The following is a 17,556-nucleotide window of genomic DNA, read 5'->3' as shown; positions in this document are numbered from 1 at the left end:
CTATAAATTTAATGTTCACAAGAAAAAAAATTCTCAACTTGTTCTCAACTAATTCATACTCGGAAAACTAATGCCTGTCTCTCAACTAGTTATCGTCTTCGAATGGATCCCATGAATCTAGACAGCAAGTCTGATTTGTTAAGACCCGTCGTCGTCATTGCCATCTCCCTCCTCCTCTACCCTATCATCTCCATGACCACATTGTCCACCACTCCGATCGCTTCCTACCGCTTCTTCTTTGAACCAATGTTCAGTAATCGCTTCAGTTTCCATATGAACGGCAACGGCGACATTGCTCGTTGTACTAATAACTTGGATGCAAGGTTGAAGCTGTCTAACAATTTAGACTCTGAAAAAGAAGGAATGAAGCACTCGGTGTCTTTTAAATGAGAATTTGCATATGATGTCGAAGGAAAATTTTCTCATGATGTCCTAACGTCCAACAATATATACTGCTTGCCAGAGAGTGGAGAAAGGCGTGCCCTTGGAGTAGTTGTGGAACTTGGTCTTAAGGATGTCGTGGATGTGTCGAGGTTAGAGGTGATGTTGTCGAAAACGTGGAAGTGGATGCTTTTGGTGGGTGAAGTGCAGATGAGGTAGATGTACCAATCACAAAAATTTAGGAAGTGTATAGTCCATGACATGTTGAGATAGGTGCGACACGTGTGACAATTATACCATAGCTTAATCTTGGAGTTAAAGAGGAGGAAAGAAAAAAATGAAAAAAAAAAAAGACTGTAAAAGTAAAAAAGGAGAGTATAAATGTTAAGGTTATGCGAAATATGATAAAAATTGAAAAAGAACAGTGTCATTTTCGAATAAAGGAATCAGAGATCATTTTGTTCCTTGTTAGAATTATCAGGGACTATTTTGGGACTATTTTGTCCCATATTAAAACTGTCAGAAACTATTTTGTCCTCTGTTAGATAGAGTTACAGCAGTATATTTTTACTTGTTATTGGAAATGGGTGTTGTGATGACACAACACGAACATCCTATTGAGTTAACTGAATGAACTCGTGATTTGGTAATAAAAAATGAGTAATTTTTTTGTCAAATTAATTGTATTAGGTACTTGGGATTTAAATTGTGAAGGCTTACAAGAGAACGTAAAACATAGACGATGGTAATCACCTTTCGAATATCTCAGGATAACAAAATCAGATATTACTAAACCTTCATTGACAATTTTGAAATTTCAAGTTGAGAAAAGAATCATTTAATGGGGTGATAAATTCTGACCTATGTAACTACACCCCCCTTACCAGCAAGGCTATTTAGCTTTTATTGTTGATGAGAAAAGAATAAGTTTAATGTTGTAACTAAGCTTCCAAAATTTTGAATAAAACCAGAGATAAAATCATGCTTTCTTCCTCTGCTTGCATTGCTCTCTAGGAAAACAAATAATCTGAATATCTTATCACAACTGTTGCTTGTCAGCTGAAAATTCTTCCCAACTTCCAAGCAATTTCATATATAATGAAATAATCTGCAATAGAACATAAAACCAAAATACTTAGATTTGTGAAGTTTAGTGGCGAAAGCATGAGTTGCATTTAAGAAAAATCGAAGGCATGTAAAAGCAAGGGCTTCCAACCTTTTATCTATGGAGTGGAGAACATAAAACTAATTATCTACTGTCTCACATCATGCTAAACCAAAATCACCAATCATGAGTGGATCATTGAAGACAATTTCTAAAAAATCGGATTCCCTGTGTCATGAAATTTAAATAACATAGAAATGTTACTGGAAATTCAGAAAGAAAATGTAAAAATAAAACTATACAAGGCCCTAAATGTTACCTGCAATGCAAATGTAATATCAGCCTCGTCAACTTTTGGTGTTACCCTTTTCAATTTATCCTCTCGTGATGGTCCTAGTTTAATGAGCCCCTGCAGTTATATTATGTTTCATCATTTTACTTATTGCCACTTTGCTTCATCGGAATATTCATAATCAATGGCAGAAAGCTACATCTAGAAATCCATAATCAACTTCTGTACTGCTTTGTTTCAGATACCTGGTCATTAAGCACTCTGCACATGTTTGAGAATTCCAAGATTCCTGTTGGGGGAATCAATGATGATTTGCATAACTCAGAGTAAGATTTATACAGCTGCAAGATTATTAGAACCTTAAGAATCAATATATATTTTAAAATAAGAGGAATCATTTAATTTTTGTAAATTCAAAAGCTGTAAAGAGCACCTCTCCAAGGATTGTATCTTTCTTAGATCCACAGAAATGTTTCATGGACGAGCAAAGTATAATCTGCAAAAGGAACAAATTCAGGAGTAAAAGGTTATGAACAGTAGCTTGCTTAGCATTAAAAGAATGTTTCTGCAATTAGGATTGGTTAGTACTCTGTAAAAAAAGAACAAAAAACTTGATTACATGTTCAATACCTAATGATCCTTTAGGTGTGAATTTGTGTGGTGTTAAATAAATCTTCATCAACCACCTACCCTCTTTAATATATGAAATTGCTACAGGTGTTTCTTTACCCACCCTTCAATGACTTTCAACTTTCTATGACAACTCAAATGTAGTCAATGCAAATTTGCTGTAAATCCCTGTCCAATTCTAGTTTACAAGGCAATTAACTTTATAGTAGAGACTATATTACAGAATTTTGTGAATCCATCATAATTAAGTGTCTGAATAAACATTTCTTTCATTTTCCTTGCTCACTTGATAGGACTCTTAAATAATAGTTACATTGAAAGTAGAGATCACTTAGCCTAGCTTATATACTTAATAAAAGGTGTTCCATTTCAGTAATTGTGTTAACGGTTAACTCAACAATTCACGAGCATATTCAGGTCAAGGCTACCTGTTGATGATGTGGCAAAGATTGTATAGTATCCACCACTGGTGATCTATATGTCTTTGACAAAGCACGAGCCATATGATCAATCCTTACCTGCATTAATTGATGATATAAGAAACTTGCACTCATTCCATCTATTACTTCCCTAAAGTGCTTTCATATTGTCTTTAGTATAAACCTATTTTATAATCCTCAATTGTCATAACTGTAAATCAGAACTAATTTTTTCTATCACTTACAATATCAAATTCTTGTTTCTTCATGGGATCAGAAACTGTAGCCATATTTTGTTCAGAGGATGATTTCTCTTCCAATGGAGTATTCAAATTGCATACAGATTCTCTAACTTCAGCTTCTAGCATCTCTATCGCACTCCTGAAAGAAAATAAACAGTAAAAATGATTTTGCTTGAATTTTCAAAACCTAAATTGTCAAGGTAACCCTTTATGTAAGAAATCACCTCCGCATCATCAAAGATGCCTCATGTTCCAATGGCAAGTTCTAAATTGTAAACATAAGAACAATGAAAACATTTAAAAAAACGCCTGAAAAGCTCCATTTCAAGCTTTAAATTTTTAATAAAATGAACAATCTAAATGACTAAGCAGATAAGAATGCCAAAACTCAATCAGATATTTTCACTTCAGAAATTGAGAAAAGGGAATTATGTTAAGGCTGCTTGGCTAACAGGGATATGCAACAAAAGATGCAAAGTTGTTCAAGTTTGATAATGGTTTCATCTATACAAAAAAAAGGCAGATTTGAAAGTTGAAACAACCTATATCATATTTAGTATTGTGATAAAGTGACTAACCTACAAATGCAAAGAGCTTTCCGCATATCCCCAGAAGCTGCAGCAACTTTCTGCAAGAGGCAGTGAACAAGAACGGCACATCACTATATCATTCATGTATTCATCAGAACTAAATCTGTGAACTAACTCAGAATTGAAATCAACTATAACCTCCAAAATTATATTTTAGTCCATGAATGAGAAAAGAATAACAAGGCAGTAAGCCTTGCATTAACTTTGCAATTATAACAATACATTTGAGTACTACTTTCACGCAAGTAATGGTTCATACTTGTGTACTATCCATGGTATATTGAATACTTTTCTCGGGTGTTACATTGAATACATTTTACATTTTTAAATGTAGTAAGATAATAGTTGAACTAAATGATCTGATTATCTCTATCCTCTACAGATGAAGTGGCAAATGTAAAATCTGGCAAAACTTCTAAAATCAATTAACAAGATGGTATTTGCTTTAAGTTTAAGAGATTTATACAGTTTTTATGTGATTTAGTATCCTAAATAAAGGCATTACAGGACAACAGCAAATGTAAACTTGCAGAGACATTGACAAATGGACTTACCCTAGCACATAGTTCTAGTGCTTGACGTTGAAAGACAGTGTAAGGAAGTTCCTGATTGTGAAAAATAGCTATTAGTAAAAGGGGAAAAATCAACAGGCAGAAATTTAACTTTTGGTTTATTTTTTCTTCAGTCACCATAAAGATGCATATTCAAATCATAGTCTAGACATAATATCTATGATAAAGCAAAAATGTTGTATGTTTCTATTATAAATTATTTGAGGTGGACATGAGAACAACCTTAAATTTAATAGCAATGAACTTACATTTAGCCTTTCTTCAAGAATCCTAAGGATTTGATCTTTAGAGTAGGCACGAAAAGTTACAACAGTAGGCTTGCCTGGAACATGAAGAAAGGAAGAAATTAAAAAACTAAAAGCCAAAAGAAAAATTACAGTCAAACAATGTTACACATAAGGTTAAACTCGATTGTTAATGCCATTGAGATACAATCACCAAATAGTTTAAAATGAAACAAAAGCTCATCATAGAAACTTATTGACTTGATTTACTCACAATTTAGAGATGTAAGCCTTGGAAGAAATCGATCAGCTAGGTCAATAGCATTTGCTACCCCTTAACAAACAAAAGCATGATTCAGAATAAGCTGAAGCCTTTAAATTACAAAATATGACCAAAAATAGAGTCAAACAATTTTACATCTTGTAAGCAATTTACCTATTAATATACATCTGGCAAATGGGAAGGTGGTAAGCATAAAAAGGTCATGGAGCACAGCCCGGTCTCTGGTTATTAGGTAATCTAACTCATCAGCAACTATCAACCTATTAACACAAATCCATACATATGTCAAACTTTGGTAACATCCAAAATATTCAAAAACAAGCAGCACTACAAATGATATATGTGTGCCATTTATCGCTACCCAAAAAAAAAACCACCTGGGTGTATATATTTAATAAACAAGCATATGTCTTACATCATATTCCTGGTAGAAGATTTCTGTGAATACATGTTCTGAAGTTGTTGCAAGGGTGTTGCCAAAACCCTTCTTCCCCGTGAAGGGCTTAACCCAAGTATCTATTAGAACCAGTCATTCAGTCAGTCAAACAAGCAAACAAGACTTCAATAATATATGCTTTGGATCATCCTACCTTGGTGAAAATATCTGATGTATTGGCAAGGGATGTACAATTTACTGACAAAACATCTGGCAGTGGAAAACCTCCCTGCAAACCAGACAAGAAGTGGTTAGTGAAAAGAACAAAAAACCACATTATAATCTAGATAGAGCATTTCAAGTTAGAGAGTAGGTATAGTGTGTTTGCTCAGATAACCCGAAATTGAGCATCAAAAACATACAATTACAATGGGATACTAGTGCATATGGTACTCTTCTAGTCCATGAGGAACATATTAACCCAAAATTGGGCATCAAATACATACAATTACAATGGGAAACTAGTGCATATGGTATTCTTCTAGGCCACGACAAACGTATTACCAATGCATCAATGGATACCACTTCTTAACTGCATCAATCATAGTAATTCTGCCATGAATTTCCACCAAAATATAATATAAGAAGGAATTATCGCAAACTATGCAAGAAGAATACATATCTCAACCAAAAATCAGTTTAAGAGATACATAATACATACATCAGAAGGAAATATTCACAATCCTAAAACCAATAATATTGCAGCAAACACAGTATAAGTGTAGCTTACCTCTTTTGCCCAATTGAGTAAAGCCTCTTTCACTTTCTCCATAGACAACGATTTTCCAGTTCCGGGGCACCCGCATATGTACAAGCTCCCAGCCTTCTCATGCTCAATGCAGGATTTGCAGAACCCCAAAACCATATCCTGCTCCTCTTCTCGACACACAACCGCAGAAGGTGCAGTTGCAAGGTGCAATGCCTCCTTCACCACTCTCAATTGCTCACCATCTATTTCTCAACAACACAACGCGAATGATCAACACACCAAGCATATTTTCCACAAAATTGTGTCCTATCACAAATCTACCTTTAAGCTAAGTATAAAGTAAACAATCCGCTACAAAGACAAATCAAAATTGAAACAAACCTCACCTTTCAGATTCCAAAGGGATTTCACAAGGTCAGGTTTCCGCAATACACCTTGATTTTCATCAGCAACAATTTCATTACCCTGCCAAACAATCAACTAAAGATTAACCAATCCGAGCTTGAAAGTATATGACAGCACCAAATTTGCAGAACAAGAGACTTACATTTGCAGCAGAATGGGGGCTGGCAATAGCAGATGGGCGGGGCGACTTCCATTTCGGTGGGGAAGGGGAAGGAGATTCGGCGCGTGGCGGCGCGTAAGATCTTAACTTGCGCTTGTGGGTGTTAGGATCAGCAATTGCAGGCATGGCGATATGAACTATGAAACTGAGAGAATGATATTTGTTGGAAGGTTCTTGTAGAAGCACAAATCTAAAGCCTGAGAAAGTAACGGTGGACCTTGGCGGGAGAAGTGAGATTGGGGATTGAAAAGAGAGGGTATGGAAAATGGAGGTAGTTGTGGGATTCAGCTATTGTTATTAACTTATTATAGATACAAGGGGCACTGAGATTGAGTTGAGAGTGGGCAGTGTTTTTCGTTGAGCGGGAAAACCTTCGCGCTGTCATTTTCGTTTTCCCGCTCCCGCCCCAAATCGCGCTTGCAACGCCGCATTTTCGATCCCTTTTGTTTTGTTTTCGTTTTAACTTATATAAGGTAAAAACTCGTGTAACTTCTTGTAAAGCTGATACAATTTAATTAAATTTATTAAATTATTTAATAATGTGTAGTTATAAATTTTATATAGAATTTAATTATACCTAAATTTTAAATTAATTAATTTTTATGAATTTCGAGTGTAAAATAAATTTTACCCAAATAACTAATTTTTAAATATATTATTAAAAGTTATTTAATATATAAATATAATTAAATAATTATGTAAAAAAATTTATATTATCAATGTATTAAAATTAATTTAAAAAAACGAAAACAATATTTTGAATTGTCTAATCTTTTAATAAAAGTACTTTTAGAATTTATTAACAACAGAATATTTTAAAAATATTTTAAAATACAACAAAAATAATAAAAATAAATATATATTTTTATAAATAACAAATAACTTTTGTAATTAACAAAGTATTTGTGTATTTAATAAAAAATTTGTGAAATATTTAAATAATTATTTAAAAAATATACAAAAAATAGGACCAAACATGAATTTTTAGATTTTTTATTTTTTAAACATTTTATTATTTAAAAAATTCAAAAATACATAAAAATTATATTTCTAAACTATTCTAAGAAGCTACGTGAACAAGTAAATTTGTTAATCAAGTACAATAAAAATAGTTCGATAAACATATTTGGTAATACGAATGACAACACACACTAAAAAAATACAACATAGAAGAAAAAGACCGGGTGCATCAGGGGAAGAATGCTAAACATATTTGGTCACCTAATATTTTTTTTTAATTATTCTACACATACAAATTTTTTTTGACAATTAAATTTAACTAAGTTGACTCAAGTCTAACAAAAACTAACTCCAGATTAAAGAGTGTATAAACACGCGCTCCCACAACTGTTCAGTAGCATGAACGTTAATATGAAAAACGCTTATTTTCCCTCGATCAAACTTCAAATGACACTAAAAAATCTCTCAAAATCTTTGCGAAAATTTAAGGAAAAATGTTACGTTGGTGATAATTTTGTTACGTTGGTGTAAAAATATTACGTAGTGTTTCTCGTATAGTTTAACCTATATTTGCATGTGTTTGAGGAATTTGAATGTATTTTTGTAAATGTTTGAGTGTCTGCATATTTTGAATTGAGTTCGTGTCTAGTAATCAGTAACAACTTTCATTGTATTTTGTCTAAATTGACGTACACTTGGTGTTATTATCCTCTTTTGTTGTAACTAGGCAATAGAATGTTATTGTAGTACTTTCGATGTTATTTTGTGCATGTTTGAGTGATTTGCATGGTGTTTTTGTCAATTTTGAGAGATTTTGTTCATGGATTTATTGTAACTAGCCCATAGAATTTTATTGTAGTGCTTCTGGCGTCATTTTGTGCATGTTTGATTGAGTTGCATATCTTTTTGAACTGACATTATGTGATGTAATAAAAAAATAATAGCGTTGTATTTGGTTTGTCTTTCAGTGTATTTCATGTGAATTGAGGTGTACTTAGTGTTGTTGTCCTCTTTTTATTGTAACTAAGTGCTTCTGCATGTTTGAGTGATTTGCATATGTTTTTGTCCATTTTTAGGGATTTATTTATGAATTTATTGTAACTAGCCCATAGAATTTTGTTGTAGTGTTTCTGGTGTCATTTTATACATGTTGGATTGAGTTGCATGTCTTTTTGAATTGATATTGTGTGATGTAATCAATAAATAATAGCGGTATATTTAGTTTCTCTTTCAGTGTATTTCATGTGAATTGAGGTGCACTTGGTGTTGTTTTTTTTTTGTTATAACTAGACAAAAAAATATTATTGTAGTGCTTCTGATGTTATTTTGTACATATTTGAATAATTTGCATGTGTTTTTGTCCATTTTTTAGGGATTTTGTTCATAAATTTGTTGTAACTAGCCCATAAAATTTTGTTGTAGTGCTTATGGTGTCATTTTGTACATGTTTGATTAAGTGGCATATCTTTTTAACTGACATAGTGTGATGCAATCAAGAAATAATAGTGATATATTTAATTTCTCTTTCAGTATATGTTATGTGACTTGAGGTACACTTGGTGTGTTGTTACCTATTAACCTAATTTTTTATTCCTTACAGAAAAAATAATAATCAAGAAAGTTGTTGAGAGGAGCACCACAAAAAAAGAAGGATCAAAATATAATGTAAGCATATATATGTTAGAACAACTCAATTTTTTTTTTGTACAAATATAGTTATGTAACATAATTTTTATTTATTTACAGAAAGCTTGTGATTTGAGATGCTCTACAAGATCCATTTATGATATATAGCACACTCCACACATAGTATGGTGTAATCGAGATCATCCTTGACAAAATAGGAGATGCCCTTAGCTTGAATGCATCTGGTAAAAATTCATTTGTAATCTATTCCGTAAATCAAATTTCAATATTTTTTATATTATTTATGTGTTATTGAAATATTTTTGCTGCTGTTGTAAGGGAGGGCTATACAAACAAAATTAAAAATAAAGAAATTAATGCCGAGCAGAAGGAAGTTATTGAAAACTTCAAAGACTGTTTGTCACAATTGACAAAGTCTTTGATTGATATGAGTTTTGATGGGCTAGAAAATCAGCTAAAATTCAAGAGGACATTTATCCTCTTCATCTAGAAGTGCTTCTTGTTGTCGACAACAATAAAAAATTTTTTCAGTTTACATGCCACCCATTCTTTATGTGGACACAATACAAGAATGGAATTGGGCTGCTCGTGTGCTCAACTTCCTCATCAAAGACATCAGAGAGAACAAATTGAAAAACAAATTTGTAGTTGATGGTTGCCAAATTTGCACTGATGATCGTATATTTTCATTAATCCACAAGCAAAAATAGGTCAGTGGATAGAATTTCTGGACCACCGTGGGTGTAACATTGGACTAGGAAGAAGCTAGTTAAAAGAATAAAAAGTGAGGTGAAGGATGAAGTAACTCAACAGAAATCTTTTCTTTAATTTCGGTGCATTTGTTTTAAATATATCATGCTAACTAATATTTTTTCTATTCTAAACTTCTAGGACCTATTAAGAAGAGCACAATTGAGAGACTAATCAAAAGACGAAAAGAAGGGAAAAGGGAAGGAAAAAAGGAAGCAACAAAAGAAGAAGACTGCTATATTGCACTCAGCTTCAAAAAGTGAAAATGATTCTGAGTATGAGTTTGATTCTGAACATCACTCGGAGGAGACACCTGAGAGAATGACAAAGAAGTAAGTATTACTTTTTGATGTCTTTTGTAAATATTTATTCTTTATTTACCTCGTGTGTTTGTACTTTTTCAGGATAGAATCCAAAAAAATGAAGCGTGTTATTGTGGATTCATCTTCCTAAACAGAGGCTGAATCTGATGATGAGTAAGATTCAGAAACTATCATTGTAATCTTATGTTTTGTTTTTTCATCAAAATTTTTTTTATAAACAGAATATTCTGTATGTATTGTCAGAAGTGAAGAAATGTAAAAAATAACAAAAAGAAGATTGAAGAAAAAAATAATAAGCCTGCACAAAAGTATGTGCTATTTTTTGTGTTTTTTTTTGTCAATTTTATTGTGTTTATTTGCCTGATGATTGTTTGTTTTTTAAGGATGGAATTCAAAAAGAGGAAGCGTGTTATTGTGGATTCATCTTCCTAAATAGAAGCTGAATATGATGACGAATAAGATTCAGAAACTATCATTGTAATGTTATGTTTTGTTTTTTTATCAAAATTTTCTTTACAAATAGAATTTTTGGCATGTATTGTCAAAAGTGAAGAAATGCAAGAAATAACAAAAGCAAGATTGAAGGAAAAAAATGATAAGCCTGCACAAAAGTATGTATTAATTTTCGGTATTTTTTTTACCAATTTTATTGTGTTTATTTGTCTGATAATTGTTTGCTTTTCTAGGATGCAGGAAAAAACTATAGATATTTCAAAAAGTGGGCTCTACTCGACAGAAGCTCACTATGATTCTTCCCAAAAGTAAGATTCAATATTTGAAATTGTTTCTTTGCTAAAATTTTCTAAAACCTGATGTAATTATCCTAGTTTTACTGAATAATATTTATTTTGTTCTTAAAATGGCACATGTAAATTTGTCGAGCGAAAATGATCCTGTATTTCAAATACAGTCAAGCTATCAGAGCTCTGTAAATCAACCAAGTCATGTAATTTATATTTCTATTACCATGACTTTATTTCTTTTGCTATCATAATCTGCTTCTGATTTCATATCTTTTTTTTTAGAATAAAAGGCCCTTTAAAATTTTATTCAAATAAAAAAGGCAAGAAAAAAAAAGAAAAAAATAACTTAGAGCCTACAACTATGTAAGTTCTCATACAACAAAAATTGTGTTTTTATTCAATACTTGAGGTGCTGTAGTGAGATGATTTCTGTGCATTACAGGTTTGAAGAACAAGAAGAAACACTAGATGAACCAAACCCTGTTTAGGAAGCAAGAATAGGAAAAGAAACCCAATTGCAGGAAAGGATGAGTAGCTCGTGTAACACCCTACCACATAAAGCTTTACGCTTAAGTCGTAAAATATAGGTGGTGAGGTGTTACGACCTCTAAAATAGTATAAAATAATATATATATATATATATATATATATATATATATATATATATATATATATACACACATATACACATATACATACATACATAGTAATAGTTGAAAGAAATTCATAACGAGGAGCCTTGAAAGAAAGCTTAAGCAAAAGGTCGCAAAAAGAAAAGCGCATTGCTCGCGTGAACGGAAACTCGGATAGGAAGAAAAGTAAAGATATATACATAAAGAGCAGAATATCAAAGATACAAAATATCAAGCTCTAGACTCGACCTACGAAGCTAAGGGCGGTCGGAGAATATTTACATACATATATATATATATATCCCAAATATCCCGAAATACATAAAGCAAGTATCTATTTCTCCATAGCCTCTAAGAGGATCAAACATAAGTATAAACGGAGAAGAAACTATATATATATATATATATATATATATATATATATATATATATATATATATATATATATATATATATATATACAAAGCAAAATATAGCATCCCAACTTCGCTTGCAGCAGGAACTCCAGACGCTCATCGAGGTACCTCTCGACCTGCATCTGAAAAGCAACAATATATGTATGGAATGAGAACCGGGGCTTCTCAACATGGTAATGGTGCCAACATAGGTAATATATAAGGTTCTGGAAAAGCCAGAGGCAATTCTAGAACTCCAATTCTCAGAATTAAACTTAACGGATTATATTAAACCATAAACTGGGCAAAGTCTCTAAGGTATTTATATTCTAAGCCTAACTTAACTTAACATTTCACTTTCCATCTCCTCTAATCCTCTGAAACACCGGTGGAACTACCCTCGTCACTCCTCCGCTAGACAAAGGATCTCTCAGTTGCATAGACATATAATACAAACAAAGAAAACACATAAAATGTAGTTATAGCAGATAGAACATATAGCAAATAGGCATATCTAATCAAATAGGCAAACCCAAGTATTTCACATTCAAAGAAAACAGACAAATCCATATGATGAATGCCTACCATATGGCTGATGAGTCTCATCTATCGGTTATATAGCCAAACTCGACATGTCCGGTAGCTAACCCTAGACAGTTGATAAACCACTATTTTATGGTTTATCTTGTACTCAATTGAATGGTTTTTATCAACTCTTTACCCACTTATTCATACTATTTGCATGTTTTACATTTTCCTTCCTCGTTTTGTGCTATGATTGAAAACATGCTTCTTTGATCTTATATTTGCCTATTATTAATCCTCTCTTATTACCACTAGATACCTTGATATGTGTGTTAAGTGTTTTCAGAAATTACAGGATAGGAATGGCTCAGAGGATGGAAAGGAAGCATGCAAAAGTGGAAGGAATACAAGAAGTTGGAGAAACTGCTAAGCTGTCCAGCCTGACCTCTTCGCACTCAAACGGCTATAACTTTAGCTACAGAGGTCCAAACGATGCGGTTCCAATTGCTTTGGAAAGCTAACATCCAGGGCTTCGATTTGATATATAATTCGCCATATCTGCCTCGAAGTTAGGGGATGCGAACGCATGAATGACGCGTCCGCATCGCATCTACGAATCTCAACCCGCACGGCTGCATGGACGACGCCTCCGCGTCACTTGCCCGCGACCTGAACGTAACAGAAATCATAGGGGGCGATTTCTGGGCTACTTTTGACCCAGTTTTCAGCCCAGAACACACAGATTAGAGGCTATAAAGTGGGAAAATGCATCCATTCAGGGAGCTCGCCAATTTTTACTTTCCATGATTTAGATTTAGTTTGGAGAGAGGTTCTCTCCTCTCTCTTTAGGATTAGGATTTAGATTTAGAATTTTTATTCGCTTTCAGGATTATCTCTTTTGGTCAGGTTCAATATTCCTTTTATTTACTTTTGCAAGTTACTTTATGAATCCTTTCATGTTACAGATCACTCTTTTATTAATGTTATTTGAGGTATTTCAATTTAATATTGATTTCTTTTATTTATGCTATTGTTGCTTTTACTCTGAAGACATTTTTATTCCAGTAGATTTACTTCCCCTTTTGATTTTGGTTAAGAAATCAGTAACTCAGGAGTTGTCAAACTCAAACACGATTGATAATTGTTATCTTGTTAATTGATTTGAACTTCAATAATCCCAATCTTTTCTTAGGAAATAAATAGGATCCGAAGATCAAACCAATTAATCCCTTGACCTTCCTTTATATTAGTAAAGGCTAACAAAGTGGGAGAAAAATCCAATTCTCATTACAATTGATAAGGATAACCAGGATAGGACTTCCTGTTTTCATACCTTGCCAAGAGTTTATTTTATAGTTATTTATTTATTTTATTCTTCTTATGCAACATACTGCTCCCTAATTTCTAAAACCCCTAATTTACAAACTCATAACCAATAATAAGAACATACCTCCGTGCAATTCCTTGAGAAGATGACCCGAGGTTTAAATACTCGGTTATCAATTTTAAAAGGGGTTTGTTACTTGTGACAACCAAAACGTTTGTATGAAAGGACTTTTGAAGGCTTAGAAACTATACTTGCAACGAGGATTTATCCGCAAATTTCTAGACCACGCAAAAGTTTTAACGTCAAAATGGCGCCGTTGTCGGGGAACTGCTAACGTGTGCCTTATTATTGGTTATTGTAAATATTTTTCTTTTACTTGTTTATTTATTTCTGTTTTTCCTTTTTAATTTTATTTGCTACTATGAACTCTCACCCCTCTCGCTTTGAGTTTGGTTCTAACTTTGTTGAAGGAAATAGAAGTTACAGCAGGAATATGCATCAAGGTCAGACCAATCAAGGATGGATGGAGCCAAGAGGATCTAATCAACCCTTTAGGCAACAACACCCTCCAAGACATCATGGACAACGACCATTCTACAATGCATACCCAGTTGATAGATATGGTGGGCAACCTTGTAGCTACCAACAAGCCCCATCCCGTGCCTATAGACCATCCTCTCAACATAACCTCGAACCACCACACTCACAAGCTTCTCTTCACCATTCGCCACCATATGATCCTCACTTACTCTGATTCCAATCCAATCACTCCCAAGCACCACCACTTCCCTATGTGTCATGTCCAAATCCATCACCCAGAGAATCAGAAGTTCGCCTCAAGAAAACAGTAGAACAACTTCAAACAACCATTCGTCAACTGGAGCAAGCAGTAATTCAATTAGCTTCTAGACGTTCGAACATTCAAGGACCAACCACAGCCCCATGTGGACAATCTAATGAAGAGCGTAGCATGAAGGAGATACTAGAAACTCCAGTGGACAAGACAGAGCATGAATTCGTACTAGAACAAGTAGAAGAAGCTGTCATTATGCAAGAAGAAGAGTTGGTTGAAGATTTAGGAGACGCTGAACTTCCATGGGAATCCAGAGCTGAGGAGAACTCCGTCGAGGACACTACAGTTGATGCTAAGGAAGATAGTGCACAATCCCCAAGGCAAGTCGTTTATGAAGAACTAGACGGAATAACCCAGGACAAAAATTCCCTTGATGATGATAGTCACAAGTCAAGTTCTCTTAGTAATGAACTTGCATCCGCAAGTGAATTCTCTAAGATCGAAGAATCTTCCCCAAGTAAATACGAAGATGATGTGGAGGTAGATTTCTCTCAACCTCCAGTCTATGACTTAAGTGATGAGGAGGACATAGAAGACTTTGATCAGGACACAGATGCATTTGAAGATCCTTGCAAAGAAGTGGAAAAATTCACAGAAGATTACTAGGGAGCAAAACTTACAGAACCACTGAAAACACCTATCCCAAGGCCATTACCACCTAATACAAGCTTCAACTGGGTACACTCCTTAGCTTTAATCTTTACTTTTCCACTTGAATATGGTTTGCTTGAAACAGATGGTCAACTTAGAGCTCTCTGCGGCTTTAAGAGTAAGAGGGAAATGGCTCGCACTCAGAGCTGGTGCACAAGGTTCAATAAGGTTCCACGCTTCAACTCGAAGTGCACGGATTGGTATCATGTTCAATCAAATGGATCTCGGAAAACGTTTGGTCATCTTGGTGAGAATCTAATTTCCAAACCGCCCGGATGGAAAAGTATAGATCAAAACGAAGGCGGATTTAGAACCAAAGTTTGGGATCCTGGAAAATATTCATCATCACGGGAGCCTGAAAATCTGTTTGAAGCTGCTCAGAAGCTTCACATGCCTAGTTTGGGACCCCGGAGGCTGTTGGCATTCCAAACATTGGTGGAGATTTCTGGACGAATTTAAGCATAAGCCACCATAACAAGAAGCTCACCAAATGTCCAACTTAAGGACTTTAACTAAAAGTGCTAGGTGGGAGATAACCCACCATGGTATGATAGTTTCTTTTTCAATTTTATTTCATGTTGTTTGTTTTTATTTTATTTTTATTGAACCTGGAATTATTCATAACATCCATATCAGCACTGCATATTGCATAAAAAAAAAAGCACGCATGCGACGCGGCAGCGTCGCTGATGCGTCCGCGTCACTAGTGCGTTGGGGAGAAAAAAATTGAACAGAGAGTCACGGGAAAGTGTGGCTGGAGGCGCGCCTTTAGCATAATTTGACCCCACGCGACCGCGTCGCTCACGCGACCGCGTCATGTGGGAACTTTGGCCTCCCACGCGACCGCGTCACCCACGCGGCCGCGTGACCTGAAAATCGACGTCAAAAGGGTGCATGGCCGAAAGTTGAGTTGGAATTGGGCTGGACCCGTGCTAGCAGCACAAGCCCTGCCACGCGAACGCGTCACCTATGCGTTCGCGTCATATTGGAAATAAGGCCACCCGCGCGATCGCGTCGACCACGCAATCGCGTCACCCTGGATTTTGGCAATACTAAGTTTTGAACAGAGAGTTGTGCGACCGCGAGGCTGCACTCGCGCCACTAGCACAAATCGAGTCACGCGATCGTGTGCCCCACGCGTCCGTGTCACCCAACCTTATCGCGCACCACGCGATCGCGTCACCCACGCGACCGCGTCGCCTGCGTCCCACAACTTATCCAGATTAGTGCCAACTATCTTATCTTTTCTTCTCTACTCCTAATTTCTTCTATCTTCTCTTCTTTCTCCTCCTTTCTTACCTTCTTTTTCTTCATCTTTTTAATTTCTCATCCTTTTTCACTTTCATTTTATTTAATTTATTTGCATACTTTCATTCATTGCATATTTTTTTATAAATTTATTATTTTACAATTGGTGTTCAAATTTTCTTATTTAACTGTTGCATCTTCTCTTGAATTATTTTGGGTGCTTAGTGACTTGTTTTATTCTGGATAGGTAATATTATTTATATCAATGCCAATTTTTTATACCTGTATTACTTTTACATTGACATGAATTTATATTATCTCTCCTTACCCACACTCTCTTCCCTACTTTTGCAATTTTTGCACCACTGGTATGCCATGGCTTCTATTATTTTCTCACGTACATGTTGAAGCTTCCATGTAAATGAGACTCTTATCATTTGGCATTAACCCAACTATATTTTATTTTATCTTTATTTTTGGGTTACTTTCCTTCCCTTTTTCTTTCAAGATGGCCACCAGGAAGAGAACCGGAAGACGTTTGCATGGGAGAGACACACAAGTTCCTACGCACATTCCTTGATGAGAAAAGCATCAGTTGGAACAACCCGTCCACCTGCACATCTTAGCATGCACTGAGGACGGTGCAATCTTTAAGTGTGGGGAAGTCGATACCGATCTCCATGGGTTTGTTGCTCTTCTATCTCAACACCAATGGTTCATTTTTCTTGTTCATTGTTGCATTTGCATGATTGATTGCATATTTGTTTGATTTTTGCATATTTTACCACTTGGTTAAAGTAATATTTTCTCTTTCAAGAAACCTTTTAAAGTATTTCACTAATTTGAATAAAATTTTGTTACACTTGTTTGAAGAAATATTATATTGGAACATGGTTTAGAGCTCGAACACACAAAACCTGTGAGATTTTTTGAGCCTAATTGATTGGTTGCATTTTGTCAACCAATAATTTATTTTTGATGTGTGTTTTTCTCTCTAAAATTGTGATCTTTTTCTTGCTTAATTCTATATTTCCATGGTTTGATGTATGCATGC

General features: G+C 34.6%; 1 protein-coding gene across 2 annotated transcripts; it reads right to left on the bottom strand.

Moving 5' to 3' along the window:
- Positions 1–1,152: 1,152 nt before the first annotated feature.
- LOC107606919 (DNA replication factor CDC6B) lies at positions 1,153–6,931 on the bottom strand. 2 transcript variants are annotated; one of them, XM_088493497.1, is made up of 17 exons: positions 6,431–6,931; positions 6,270–6,348; positions 5,905–6,125; positions 5,329–5,403; positions 5,154–5,254; positions 4,892–4,998; positions 4,730–4,789; positions 4,480–4,553; positions 4,214–4,264; positions 3,648–3,697; positions 3,073–3,208; positions 2,837–2,926; positions 2,212–2,274; positions 2,024–2,119; positions 1,806–1,895; positions 1,598–1,714; positions 1,153–1,489 (listed from the first exon to the last, which is right to left on the bottom strand). In XM_088493497.1, exons 1-16 carry the CDS (start codon positions 6,572–6,574, stop codon positions 1,682–1,684), a joined length of 1,470 nt encoding a protein of 489 aa, XP_088349623.1. In that variant the 5' UTR covers positions 6,575–6,931; the 3' UTR covers positions 1,153–1,489; positions 1,598–1,681. The 2 variants fall into 2 exon arrangements, with proteins under 2 accessions (XP_088349623.1, XP_088349624.1); XM_088493498.1 differs by having other exon boundaries at positions 2,024–2,067; positions 6,431–6,889.
- Positions 6,932–17,556: the final 10,625 nt, after the last annotated feature.

This window comes from Arachis ipaensis, chromosome B7 (assembly GCF_059453495.1).
Source record: "Arachis ipaensis isolate K30076 ecotype BB chromosome B7, ASM5945349v1, whole genome shotgun sequence".
Taxonomy (NCBI): Eukaryota; Viridiplantae; Streptophyta; class Magnoliopsida; order Fabales; family Fabaceae; genus Arachis; species Arachis ipaensis.
This window is presented reverse-complemented; position numbering and strand designations above follow the sequence as displayed.